This window comes from Rana temporaria, chromosome 9, assembly GCF_905171775.1.
Source record: "Rana temporaria chromosome 9, aRanTem1.1, whole genome shotgun sequence".
Taxonomy (NCBI): domain Eukaryota; kingdom Metazoa; phylum Chordata; class Amphibia; order Anura; family Ranidae; genus Rana; species Rana temporaria.
Genome location: NC_053497.1, coordinates 115,995,876 through 116,009,132, shown reverse-complemented (window position 1 = coordinate 116,009,132; position 13,257 = coordinate 115,995,876). Strand labels below are relative to the sequence as shown.

Sequence of the window (13,257 nt, the reverse complement as noted above, 5' to 3'; positions counted from 1 at the left end):
GTGGAGAAGGGTTCCCCAGGACCAGGGAGAAGTGATCCCCAGGTCCGTGTGAATGGTGTACGAATGTACAGTAACATAATTGGAGCCTTGGCGTGGTGTTGCTGCTCCCTAGTACCGTGCGGTGTACTTTGGTCTAATCCAATTGGATGAGGATGTGGGGTGTGTGTGCTAGGGACCACAGTGGTGTGCATGCGTGCATTCTCCTTGTGCCATGATTAATGTGTGTGTTTAACGTGCAAAGATGCCTAATACGAGCTGTCTCCTGGCTGCTGCTCCTTCAGAAGACGGGGTACCCTCGGTTAGGGGGGGATTGCGTGGTTCGGGGGTCAGGTCGTCACGTATGTCAATCTCCAGGCCCCTTCTCACGGCGAAGTTGTGCAGCATGCAACATGCACCGATGATCTGGCACACAAAGTTTGGGGAATACAACAGGGTACCCCCAGACTTATCTAGGCATCGGAAACGGGACTTCAGGAGGCCAAAGGTGCGTTCCACCACTCCACGGGTACGTGCATGTGCTTCATTGTATCTTCTCCTGGGGTTTCAGGATTCCGGAATGGAGTCATGAGATGGGGTCCAAGTGCATATGCAGAGTCACCTGGAAGGCAAAAGACAGGAGGATGTTAGTCATGCATGTGCCCCTCGTGATGTCTGCATCATGGGGGGGGACAGTCATGCCTGACACCCATGTCACTCACCAACCAGCCAGCTGTGCCCATACATGTTCTGTTTGAATTCCATTGGGATGGGGCTCTGACGGAATATGTAGCTGTCGTGGCTGGACCTTGGGTGTTTGGCACGGACGTGCCATATGAGGTATTGGGCATCGGCTATCACCTGTACGTTGATGGAATGCCAGCACTTCCGATTACGGTATATGTGCTCTGTCTCATGGGGGGCCGTAGTGCCACATGTGTGCAATCAATGGCCCCCACGGTGCGTGGGAATCTGGCAATTCTGTAGAAATCACACATTGCCTTCATCCGCAGGTCCTCATGGGTGGGTTTGATTATTTGGTTGGCCATGCATCTCAGGATTGCAGGGACAACCTGGTGCACACATCTGCTAATGGAGGATTGGGACATCCCAGCCACCACTCCACTTGTACGCTGAAAAGAGCCACTGGCAAGGAAATGGAGTGTTGCCAGTACCTTGACCAGTGGCTGCACTGCATGTGAGCGTTTTGTCTGGCTGGTAATGTCATCTTTCAGGGTTGTGGTTAATTCCATGATGGCAGTAGGGCTGAATCTGAAGATGCGATACACCTCTGAATCACCCATGCCAAAGATGTCTTTGCGTGTGCGGTATATCCTCACCCGTGCCCTCCTTCTCCTCCTCCGTTCCCTCCTCCTTCTGTGCGCATCTAAAGCCAGTAGTATAGCTATGACCATGGATGCCCCTGGCATGTGGGCTTACAGATTGTTGTCCTGCAAGTGTGTGTGCTCAGCTCGTCCGTAACGGTGTTGCTTTAGCTGATCTGCACACGTCTGGTGCAAAGTTAAAGCTGCTTTTATGAGGGGTAACTTTAGACCGGACGTACAGCTGATGCGCACAGCGCGTAGCCTGCGCCAGTCAAACGTACTTTTGTGGATCGCCGTATCTCCCTCATTTGCATATTTGCATAGCAAAACAATGGTGCGATCAGCGTATATTTGCGCCCACGATGCGCCGGTGTAGAAAGATTACGTCGGTCGGAAAAAGCTGGTTTTCTGGCGTATTTCGTTTTGGGGATACGGCGCATAGATACGCCGGCGCATAGATACGCCGGCGCATATTTACACTTACGCCACGCATCTCGAGATACGACGGCGTAAATGCTTTGTGAATCTGCCCCTTGGATTCAAAAAGTTAAGGCCAAGTCTGTCGCCCCATATTTTTATAGTGGACGAAATGTAGAGTTTCACTTGTAAACATCTAAACAGTTCTGATGAAAGGAGTTGATTGGAGGTTTGTAAATGTGCAAAAGATCTTATGCCATTGGCAGTCACTAGGGTATTAGCTGTGTTTTCCTTTGAATAAATGCTACCACCATGGTGACTTGCATTGGGTCTACAGGCAAAAAACATATATACTTTATTAAAGCATGCTTATTCAAATAAAAACTGAGATGCAAAAAAATAACCTTTTTCTTTAGCAGCTAGACACATGACCTATAGCTTGGCATGGGTCACATGGTCTCTACTGGAGATAATTTTGGCAGTGACATTCAAGCAAATCAGTAACATCTCCCGAACACTTTGCTGATCTAATTTCCCTATGGTCCTTTGCAAGAGCAGATGAAACTCTCTGCTATTTGCAAAAAGTAGGGCTGTGACTGATTAAAATTTTTGTGTTCGATTAATCGTTTTTTTTTTTAATCGATTAATCGACTAATTTCGATTAATTAACGCACATACAGATACAACTACTTTTAGCTGATCTCCTTGCATTGCAACTCTGCATTAGCCACTGGTAAATGTGGTGGGGGCAGTATGGGGGCAGATGTGTATATTCTTGCAGTATGGGGGCAGATGTGTATATTACAGCATCTGCCCCCATGCTGTAATATACACATCTGCCCCCATACTGCAAGAATATACACATCTGCCCCCATACTGCAAGAATATACACATCTGCCCCCCATACTGCCCCCACCACATTTACCAGTGGCTAATGCAGAGTTGCAATGCAAGGAGATCAGCTAAAAGTAGTTGTGTGGCAGATGTGTACATTACAGCATGGGGCAGATGTGTATATAATTGCAGTTTGGGGGCAGATGTGTATATTACAGCATGGGGGCAGATGTGTACATTACAGCATGGGGGCAGATGTGTACATTACAGCATGGGGGCAGATGTGTACATTACAGCATGGGGGCAGATGTGTACATTACAGCATGGGGGCAGATGTGTACATTACAGCATCTGCCTCCATGCTGTAATATACACATCTGCCCCCATGCTTTAATATACACATCTGCCTCCCATACTGCAAGAATATACACATCTGCCCCCATGTGTACATTACAGCATGGGGGCAGATGTGTATATTCTTGCAGTATGGGGGCAGATGTGTACATTACAGCATGGGGGCAGATGTGTACATTACAGCATGGGGGCAGATGTGTACATTACAGCATGGGGGCAGATGTGTACATTACAGCATGGGGGCAGATGTTTACATTACAGCATGGGGGCAGATGTGTACATTACAGCATGGGGGCAGATGTGTACATTACAGCATGGGGGCAGATGTGTACATTACAGCATCTGCCCCCATGCTGTAATATACACATCTGCCCCCATGCTTTAATATACACATCTGCCTCCCATACTGCAAGAATATACACATCTGCCCCCATGTGTACATTACAGCATGGGGGCAGATGTGTATATTCTTGCAGTATGGGGGCAGATGTGTACATTACAGCATGGGGGCAGATGTGTACATTACAGCATGGGGGCAGATGTGTACATTACAGCATGGGGGCAGATGTGTACATTACAGCATGGGGGCAGATGTTTACATTACAGCATGGGGGCAGATGTGTACATTACAGCATGGGGGCAGATGTGTACATTACAGCATGGGGGCAGATGTGTACATTACAGCATCTGCCTCCATGCTGTAATATACACATCTGCCCCCATGCTTTAATATACACATCTGCCTCCCATACTGCAAGAATATACACATCTGCCCCCATGTGTACATTACAGCATGGGGGCAGATGTGTATATTCTTGCAGTATGGGGGCAGATGTGTATATTACAGCATGGGGGCAGATGTGTACATTACAGCATGGGGGCAGATGTGTACATTACAGCATGGGGGCAGATGTGTACATTACAGCATGGGGGCAGATGTGTACATTACAGCATGGGGGCAGATGTGTACATTACAGCATGGGGGCAGATGTGTACATTACAGCATCTGCCCCCATGCTTTAATACACACATCTGTCCCCATACTCCAGGAATATATACATCTGCCCCATAATGTTACCACACACAGATAGTTGTCCTTTCTTACCTGACTATCAGGCAGGCAGACCCATCTGCAGAGTAGCCGATGGACACACGTGCGCAAGGGAAGAAGATACAAGCAGGCGGGCAGGTGATGATGACGTCAGCGCGCCGCGGCTCCGGAGCTAGGCCGAAGCCGCGGCCTTTCCTATGGGCGAGACCGCGGAGCTCACTCCGCGGATCGTCATCGATCAAAATAATTTTAATCGACCAAAGAAATTAACGATTAATCGACCAATTAATCGTTAATTTCCGCAGCCCTAGCAAAAAGTAAACATTTTTGTTCAGTTTTACATAAAGCAGCCATGCAAAATATTAAAATATATATCAATTTGCCTTTAACGTATATTCATAGCCAAAACTCCTATTCTGTATCCAGTAGTAAAAGGTCAAATACCCTTTAGGGAGATTTTTCTTTATCTCTTGTTGCTGGTTGCCAACACACTGCTTAAAGTTAGAGGAAATCCCCTCTCAGACAATTTTCCCCAAAATGTAAAACATTACTCCTTACATTCTGTTCTGCTGACAATTGTACAATTTGGATCATCTATGACAATAGACACCAGCACAGAGGGAACACAGACAGTAATAAAACTTGGTGGAGGTTCGAACTATTCCCTGCTCAAAACTAGAAACAATTGCTTAAGAGTACAACAGTATGTTAGGAGACTCTATAACAGCCGATCAGTAACTAGCTTTGTTAAAATGACTACTGTAAACACAAAGCTACTTGACAACTAAGGATATGGTGTCTATAGACATTAGTTTCCTGAACATTTCTGGGGTGATTGGGTGGGGATGTAATGTGTATGGGCTACCCGCAGACCAGTGGTTTCCTCAACCTTATTAAATAGGTCCTAAAGAGTACAAATGAAATGTTTTGTCTTTCCTACCTTGGGTCCATGAGATCCACGTGGTGGTCTGGATCCTGCTTTTCCTCTTTTGCCCTAAAGCCATAATAATAAATCAGGTTAAAAATTTAAAGAAGTCTTAAACATATTTGTGATTGTGGAAAACAATAATACAACACTTGCCCAGACAGATATACACAAGCCAAACCTCCCACCGAAGAAAGTGCATTGTGATTAAAGGCATGGTCTCCTTTGTACTCCAACAATGGCCCCCTATTCAAATATGTTGCTTTGTAGAAAGGTACTGCTTTATTGATTAGTGATTTCCAGGATGCCAGAGTTGGGGCTGAAGAGCTCTTCCATGAAAAAGTTTCATTCAAAATTGCTTGTGGCTCTAATGTATTGCCGGATCCCAGCAAGATACATAAAAAATTGCTGAAAAAACAGCGTAGGTTGGATATTAAGGGGAGCCCAGCGTCAACATTTTTAAAAGGCGTGGGGGCCCCCCCAAAAGTCATACAAGACCCTTATCCGAGCATGCAACCTGACAGGCCGCAAGAAAGGGGGGATGAGAGAGCACCCCCACTCCTGAAAAGTACCAGGCCACATGCCCTCAACATGGGGAGAGTGCTTTGGGGTCCCCCCAAAGTACATTGTTCCCATGTTGATGGTGACAAGGGCCTCATCGCCACAACCCTTGCCCGGTGGTTGTTGGGGTGTGCGGGTGGGGGGCTTATCGGAATTTGGAAGCCCCCTTTAATAAAGGAATCGTTCAAAACTGTCTCCTGTCTATTTTATTTTTTGACACTTTTCTTTGTGAATGGGTAGGGGTACAATGTACAACTAAATAGTTTGTCTCAACCCTCTAAGTACTTCATCTACAGCTTACTTTGAAAAACAACAGACTTACTGGAAGAATCACCAAGTTAAAATAAAGGATAAAAAGCTTAAAAAGGAAAATAAAATGCAGCCACCACATCTAAGAATTTGTAAGCGGCAAATTAATAAATGTTTGCTTTTGGGCTTAAATTGATTGTAAAGTCTCCTTTTAAAAAATTAATAAATAACAAACTACTTACTTACCTCCTCTGTGCAGTTGGTTTTACACAGAGCAGCCTGGATCCTCCTCTTCTCAGCTCCCTCTGTGCTGCTCCTGGCCCCTCCCTCATATTAAATACCCCCACAGTCAGCAGCTTCCTATTGGGGGAACTGAAGCCGAGTCACAGCTCTGTGTGTGCATTCAGACACAGAGCCCTGATCCGTCCCCTCTCCCCCTGATTGGCTGACTGACTTTGATTGACAGCCGCGGGAGCCAATGGCGCCACTGCTGTGTCTCAGTCAATCATGAGGAGTGTCCCCGACAGATTAGATATTCGTGGATATCGCTGGAGAGAGATGGGGCTCAGATAAGTAATTAGGGGCTTGCTGGGGTGGCTGCTACACACAACGGGTTTTTTTATCTTAATGCATAGAATGCATTAAGATAAACAACCTTCTGCCTTTACAACTCCTTTAATACCACTTTAAATAAGATGTAAAATATACATTTCACATTTTACTGTTATAATTTAAGGCTGAAAATCCATATTCATGCATAAGCCCTGTTGTGTCTGGCTCACTTTAACCACTTAAGGACCAGCTCACGTACATATAAGTCATCACTTTTAAGATGAATATCACGGTAATGGCAGCAGCTGCTGCCACAACCGAGATATTCATCTTTTCCGTGGCAGGGCCTGTAAATGCGGCGGATTTCCCCTGAGATCACCGTTATCGGCGGCGGGAGAGGGGCCCCTCGGCAGCCGTCGTCAGCAGCGGAGGCGATCGGGTCCTTCACGCTGCTGTGTGTGAATACGAGTGAGGGCAAGATGGCCCCTACCCGTCTCCATAGCATAGCAGGGCGGAAGCGACGTCAAAACGTCACTTCCACCCATGCTTCTTTAATTACAATTTATTTTTTATTTTTTTGCATTTTAATCTAAATATGAGATCTGAGGTCTTTTTGAGCCCAGATCTCATATTTAAGAGGACCTGTCATGCTTTTTTCTATTACAAGGGATGTTTACATTCCTTGTAATAGGAATAAAAGTGACCCATTTTTGTTTAAAAAAACAGTGTAAAAATAAGTAAAATAAATTAAAATAAATAAGAAAACAAAAACTATTTTTTTACAGCACCCAGCCCTGACAAGCTTGTGCGTGCGTGCATATGAAAACGGTGTTCACACCGCACAAGTGAGGTATAATTCTAGCCCTAGACCCCCTCTGTAACTCAAAAGATGCAACCTATAGAATTTTTTAAACATCGCCTATGGAGATTTTTAAGGGTAAAAGTTTGACGCCACTCTACGAGCGGGCGCAATTTTGAAGCGTGACATGTTGGGTATAATTTTACTCGGCATAATATTATCTGTCACAATATAAAAAAAAATTGGGCTAACTTTACTGTTGTCTTATTTTTTTATTCAAAAAATCTATTTTATTCTCTTGGGTGTTAGAAAGAAATATATATATGTTTGGGGGTTCTAAGTAATTTTCTATAAAAAAAAACGTTTTTAAACTTGTAAACACCGAGTCTGAAAAACAGGCTCGGTCCTTAAGTGGTTAAAATCATATTTATTTTATTTGCATATGGGTGAGAAAGAATGGCCTGTAAATACAATGAACAGATAGAACCAAACAAAATCGCATGCTAAAATACTTTGAAAACTGTGGGCTAGATTCAGAAAGATCAGTGGATCTTTCTGCTGGCGTAATGTATCTTTGGGCGCAAGTTCCGTATGCAGAAAGAACTTGCGCCCTTAGTTACGGCGGCGTAACGTATGTGTGGCAGCGTAAGCCCGCCTAATTCAAATGGGGATGTTGGGGTGGCGTGTTTTATCTAAATTTCACTTGACCCCGCGTATTTGACATTTTTTGTGAACGGCGCATGCGCCGTTCGTGAAAAAATCCCAGTGCGCATGCTCGAAATTACGCCGCAAAGCCTCATTGGTATCGACGTGAACGTAACTTACGCAAAGCCCTATTCACGAACGACTTACGCAAACGACGTAAAATTTTCAAAACTCGGCGCGGGAACGACGTCCATGCATAACATTAGCTCCGCCTCATATAGCAGGGGTAACTATACGCCGAAAAAAGCCTAACTTAAACGACGTAAAAAAAATGCACCGGCGGGACGTACGTTTCTGAATCGGCGTAAATACCTAATTAGCATATTCCTTGCGTAACTATACGGAAGCACCACCTAGCGGCCAGCGCGAATATGCAGCCTAAGATACGACGGTGTAAGACACTTACACCAGTCGGATCTTAGGGAAATCTATGCGTAACTGATTCTCTGAATCAGGCGCATAGATACGACTGCCCGCACTCAGAGATACGACGGCGTATCAGGAGATACGCCGTCGTATCTCCTATCTGAATCTAGCCCAGTGTCTATATAAAGTGTCTATATAAAGTGAGTCAAAGACAACACAGTTAAAGGTAGATTTATTCTTTAAAAATTCAGATATAAGGGCCCTATGTGTTACTGTCCACCCCAAGATCTATGCTTTCCTCTGTACCCGTTACAAAGTTACCTTCCTGCCCGTACTGCCAGGAGAGCCGGGTCGGCCATCTTTGCCTTTCTCACCCTGTAAGAACAAATGACAACATTCCAGATTCATATGGTTGCATAGCTAATCAAAATAAAACACAATTTTGAATCACTGACTAAGCACAATTATATAAATTATATACATCTATGTGGCTTTACTGAGCTACATACCTGTTCAAGATACTCAAGCGGCCCATACATTATACAACATTCTGTCCTTCTACCACATAACACAATGATCACTGCTGGTGGCTTTAGCCAATAGGCTAGTAGTACTGAAGTCGATCGATGGATCAACTTCAGTACAACTAGGCTACCCATAGATGGATCGAAAATCTGCTGGTCCCTGCTGAACTAAGGGATGCCTGACAGCTAGACTATCAGGGTTTCCTAAAAAAGGTCAGCAATTTTAGATCCTGTATTCTTTTTAGAACCCTCCTCTCACAACAAGTTTGCAGGAGGGTTTCAATCAAATTTCTTCGCTTCCACCTGTGATGGAAAGAAAGAATGTTGTATAATCTTTGGGCTGTTTGAGTATCTGTTTCCTACATAAAGCTGAATTCTTGTCCAGTAACACCAATGAGTCATCCTGTGAACCTCTGCTATGCCTATGCATTTGTGAATGTCTCTACAGCTGCTTATATTCATCTTAGCTACAATTTATTCCTACTCATTGCATATACGGGACTGAGAACTTTCTTCCCATCCCTATGTGACAGTGCTGGGCACCCGTGCAGCCAAGAACCAGCACAGTTACATGGAAGGAAGAGACATGAGTATCTGATATTTCTCTTTGCTCCCAGCAGCTGAGGTGAGTATTGAAGGAAGCGGAGCATGTACTGCTGGTGGAGCTGCTATAAAAGTGAACATGTTGCTTTCCCCCGCAAAGGCAAAGCACAGCATAAAATAAACCTTTTTTTAAACCTGATTCATGAAATTTGTGCTAGGCACTTATATCTTCAGTGTTTCCCTATCTCTCTTCAAAGCACTAAGTCCCATAGCTGTCTCCTACTCTGTTCTTCTGTTATCAGCCTGATAACTCCTGACAAGTTATTTGTCACAGGAGATAAAAGCAGCCTGAGTTTTGTGTTGGGGAGGATGCTATAAATAGATTAGCACAGCGCTGAACGATTCAACGAACAGCTCTGAAAGTCTCTACCTATGAGGAGAGGGGTGTGTGCCTTTCCTCCAATCAGCTCTCTTGGCTGTGTTCCCAGGCTTCACTCCAGTGTTGAACAGGAAGAGAAAATCTCCTAACATGATCTGAACTTTCTAAAGGAGTAAAACGTATGTAAAACGTATGTAGGGAGATTTGTTTCATCCCTGTGTATCATCTGAGGCTGTTTACTTCACTGGGTATATGTGAGGGTTTACTTCCACCTTAAGCCTAAAATAGTGGCTAACATATAGATGTAGAACCGTTAAATGTTATATATAACACTTTCTGTGCTGGTACGGGTATGTATAAATGCATATGAAAATATTTTTAAGCATTTCATTATCTAACCCAGACTTTAAAAGTAAAGGAAATATATTTAAAGCCATGCACAGGTATTCTTTAACTTTTCTGGAGTTCAGCTTTAAAACCACTATGCATTCTGTTAATACTAGTTGTTTTTTGTTTTTTTCACAGAACACGTTTATGAAGAACATTATTATAAAATAAATTACCTTTACTCCTTTCTGTCCTGGTTTCCCTTCCATACCTAGATTTCCCATAGGCCCCTGGGGAATAGATACAGACATTTACACGTTGTTTCTCTTTTCATTCATATATATATATATATATATATATATATATATATATATATATATATATATATATATATATATATATATATATATATATTACATACACACACACACAGCGGGTAAAATAACATTTGTCTAGGTAAATATATTTCTAAAGGTGCTATTGACATGGAATTTTCACCACATGTTGAAAACAATCCATACATAAAAAAATAAAAATAAATGAGTTCTGAAATTAAGTTATATGTAATATAATGGCATGACACAGGGAAAAAGTATTGAACACATGAAGAAATGGAGGTGCAAACAGGCATGGAAAGCCAAGACACCAGCTGTTTTCCAGCATACGGCACTGGCAAAATGTATATCATGGAAGGCAGGATGAATGGAAAAATGTACCAAGACATTCTTGATAAAAATCTGCTGCCATCTACCAGGATGATGAAGATGAAAAAGAGGGTGGACATTTCAGCAAGACAATGATCCCAAACACAAAGCCAAGGAACCTCTCAACTGGTTTCAAAGAAAGAAAAAGCTGCCAAAATGGCCCAGCCAATCACCTGACTTGAATCCAATAGAAAATCTATGGAAAGAACTAAAGATCAGAGCTCATAGAAGAGGCCCATGGAACCTTCAAGATTTGAAGACTGTTTGTATGGAACGTGGGCCAAAATCATACCCGAGCAATACATGCGACCAGATTCTTCACACAGGAGGCGTCTTGAAGCTGTCATTACCAACAATGGATTTTGTACAAAGTATTAAATATATTTCAGTTAGTGTGTTCAATACTTTTTACCTGTGACATTCCATTTTATTACACATAACTTATGCTGGCCATACACTCCACGAAAAATCGTCCAAACGAACTTTCGAAAAACGAAAGTTCGTTCGTGAGCGCAAACGATAGTGCCATCATGTAATGACCGATAAATCGTTCAGTGGACATAAAAAAAAAATGGTTCGTTTTTTTTACATATACCTAGTGCAGAAAGTTCGGACGGGAAACACATTAACCTTCCGATTTATCGTTCGTTCGGCAGAAAATTTCCAAACTTGTCCTTCATTTTTTTGGCTCAAAAACGTCCCAACGATTATCGATTTTGAGCCCATTAACTGGCCGAAAAACGAAAGATCTTTCTTAACGACCGAATGTCGGCCGAATTTTCGTATAGTGTATGGCCAGCATTAAAGCGGATCTCCGCCGAAAAAATAAATATTAAAAACCAGCAGCTACAAATACTGCAGCTGCTGACTTTTAATACTAGGACACTTACCTGTCCTGGAGTCCAGCGCCGTCGGCAGCAGTGGAAGAGCAATCGCTCGTCACTCTGCTGCCCCCACCGCCATCCTCACTGGCTCCTGCTGTGTTCTGGGAGCCGAGTGTTTCCCAGAACACAATGGTCGGGGGCGGGAAGTGACGCACTGCCCGCAGAATCCCAGCAGTGAGGACTCCCGGAAGTGGGTGCAAATACCTGTCTTTGACAGATATCTGCACCCCCCTCCCCCTGAAAGGTGTCAAATGTGACACCGGAGGGGGGGAGGGTTCTGATGAGCGGAAGTTCCACTTTAGGGTGGAGCTCCGCTTTAATTTCAGAACTTATTTGTTTAGGTTTCTTTGTATTTATGAATTGCATGGGTCGTTACCGACATGTGCAATAGCATCTTTATATTTATCTAAATAAATGTTGGCGTGTTCAATACTTATTTTACCCGCAGTATATATATATATATATATATATATATATACACACACACATGTATATACACATACAGTGGGGAAAATAATTATTTGATCCCCTGCAGATTTGTTACGTTTGCCCACTTACAAAGAAATAAGGGGGTCTATAATTTTTATTATAGGTATATTTTAAATGATAGAGACAGAATATCAAACAAAAACCCAGAAAAAAAAAACATAAAACAAATGCTATAAATTAAGTTGCAGTTCAGTGAGTAAAATAACTATTTGATCCGCAAGAAAAACACGACTTAGTACTTGGTGGAGAAACCCTTGTTGGCAATCACAGAGGTAAGACATTTCTTGTAGTTGGTTATCAGGTTTGCACACATCTCAGGAGGGATTTTGGTCCACTCTTCTTTACAGATCTTCTCTAAATCCTTAAGGAGGGAACTCGAATTTTAGGCTCACTAATACATTTTCTATAGGAGGTGGAAACATTATGCTTTGGGGCTGTTTCTCTGCTAAAAGTACAGACTGACTTTGCCGCAATGAGGGGCCATGTATTGTAAAATCTTGGATGAGGACCTTCTTCTCTCAGCCAGAATACTGAAGTTGGGTCATGGATGGGTCTTTCAGCATGATAATGACCCAAAACATACCACCAAGGCAACAAAGGAGTGGCTCAAGAAAAAGCACATTAAGGTCATGGAGTGGCCTAGCCAGTCTCCAGATCTTAATCCTATAGAAAATGTGTTTCAATTTATAACATTTGTATCATGTGTTTTTACTGTATTTTTGGCTGATACTCTGTCTATCATTTAAAATACACCTATGATAAAAATGTTAGACATTTAATTTCTTTATAAGCGTGCAAACTTACAAAATCTGTAGGGGATTATTAAATTATTATTTTCCCCACTATGTGTGTATATATATATATATATATATATATATATATATATATATATATATATATATATATATATATATATATATATATATATATATATATGATAATATTGTGCTCCTTACCACTTGTCCTGATACCCCTTGTTTTCCAGGTTGTCCCTTCTCACCAGGTTCCCCCTAGTATTTGAAAACAGAAGCATCAGTGAAATCTGTCTAGTTAGTCTGCATCTCTACATGTACTAGAAAAGTTTGTTGAATCCTCACTTCTCTTCCAGGTATTCCCACTGCTCCAGTCTCACCAGTGACCCCAGAGGGTCCCTTAAAATAAAGAAGAATATTTTATGATATCTTTGGCTATATAATTATCTTCACTCCATATTGCAACTGCCAGCATTGAAAAATTCTGTTCTTTACATTCTTGACCACCAACATTTGATATTTTGGTTATATGGGCTGAACT

At 42.6% G+C, this 13,257-nt stretch overlaps 1 protein-coding gene across 3 annotated transcripts in view; it reads right to left on the bottom strand.

Annotated features, from left to right (window-relative positions):
• The window catches only part of LOC120913886 (collagen alpha-1(I) chain-like), a 342,467-nt gene that overhangs the window by 42,071 nt on the left and 287,139 nt on the right, over positions 1 to 13,257 (bottom strand). For all 3 annotated transcript variants that reach the window (XR_005743585.1, XM_040324213.1, XM_040324214.1), the window contains 5 exons: positions 13,062 to 13,115; positions 12,921 to 12,974; positions 10,124 to 10,177; positions 8,436 to 8,489; positions 4,898 to 4,951 (listed from right to left, as the gene is read on the bottom strand). Coding sequence is in view for 2 of the 3 variants with exons in the window: in XM_040324213.1 (XP_040180147.1) it covers positions 4,898 to 4,951; positions 8,436 to 8,489; positions 10,124 to 10,177; positions 12,921 to 12,974; positions 13,062 to 13,115 (270 nt within the window). In the remaining variant the exon portion in view is untranslated. The remainder of the gene's footprint in view (positions 1 to 4,897; positions 4,952 to 8,435; positions 8,490 to 10,123; positions 10,178 to 12,920; positions 12,975 to 13,061; positions 13,116 to 13,257) is intronic.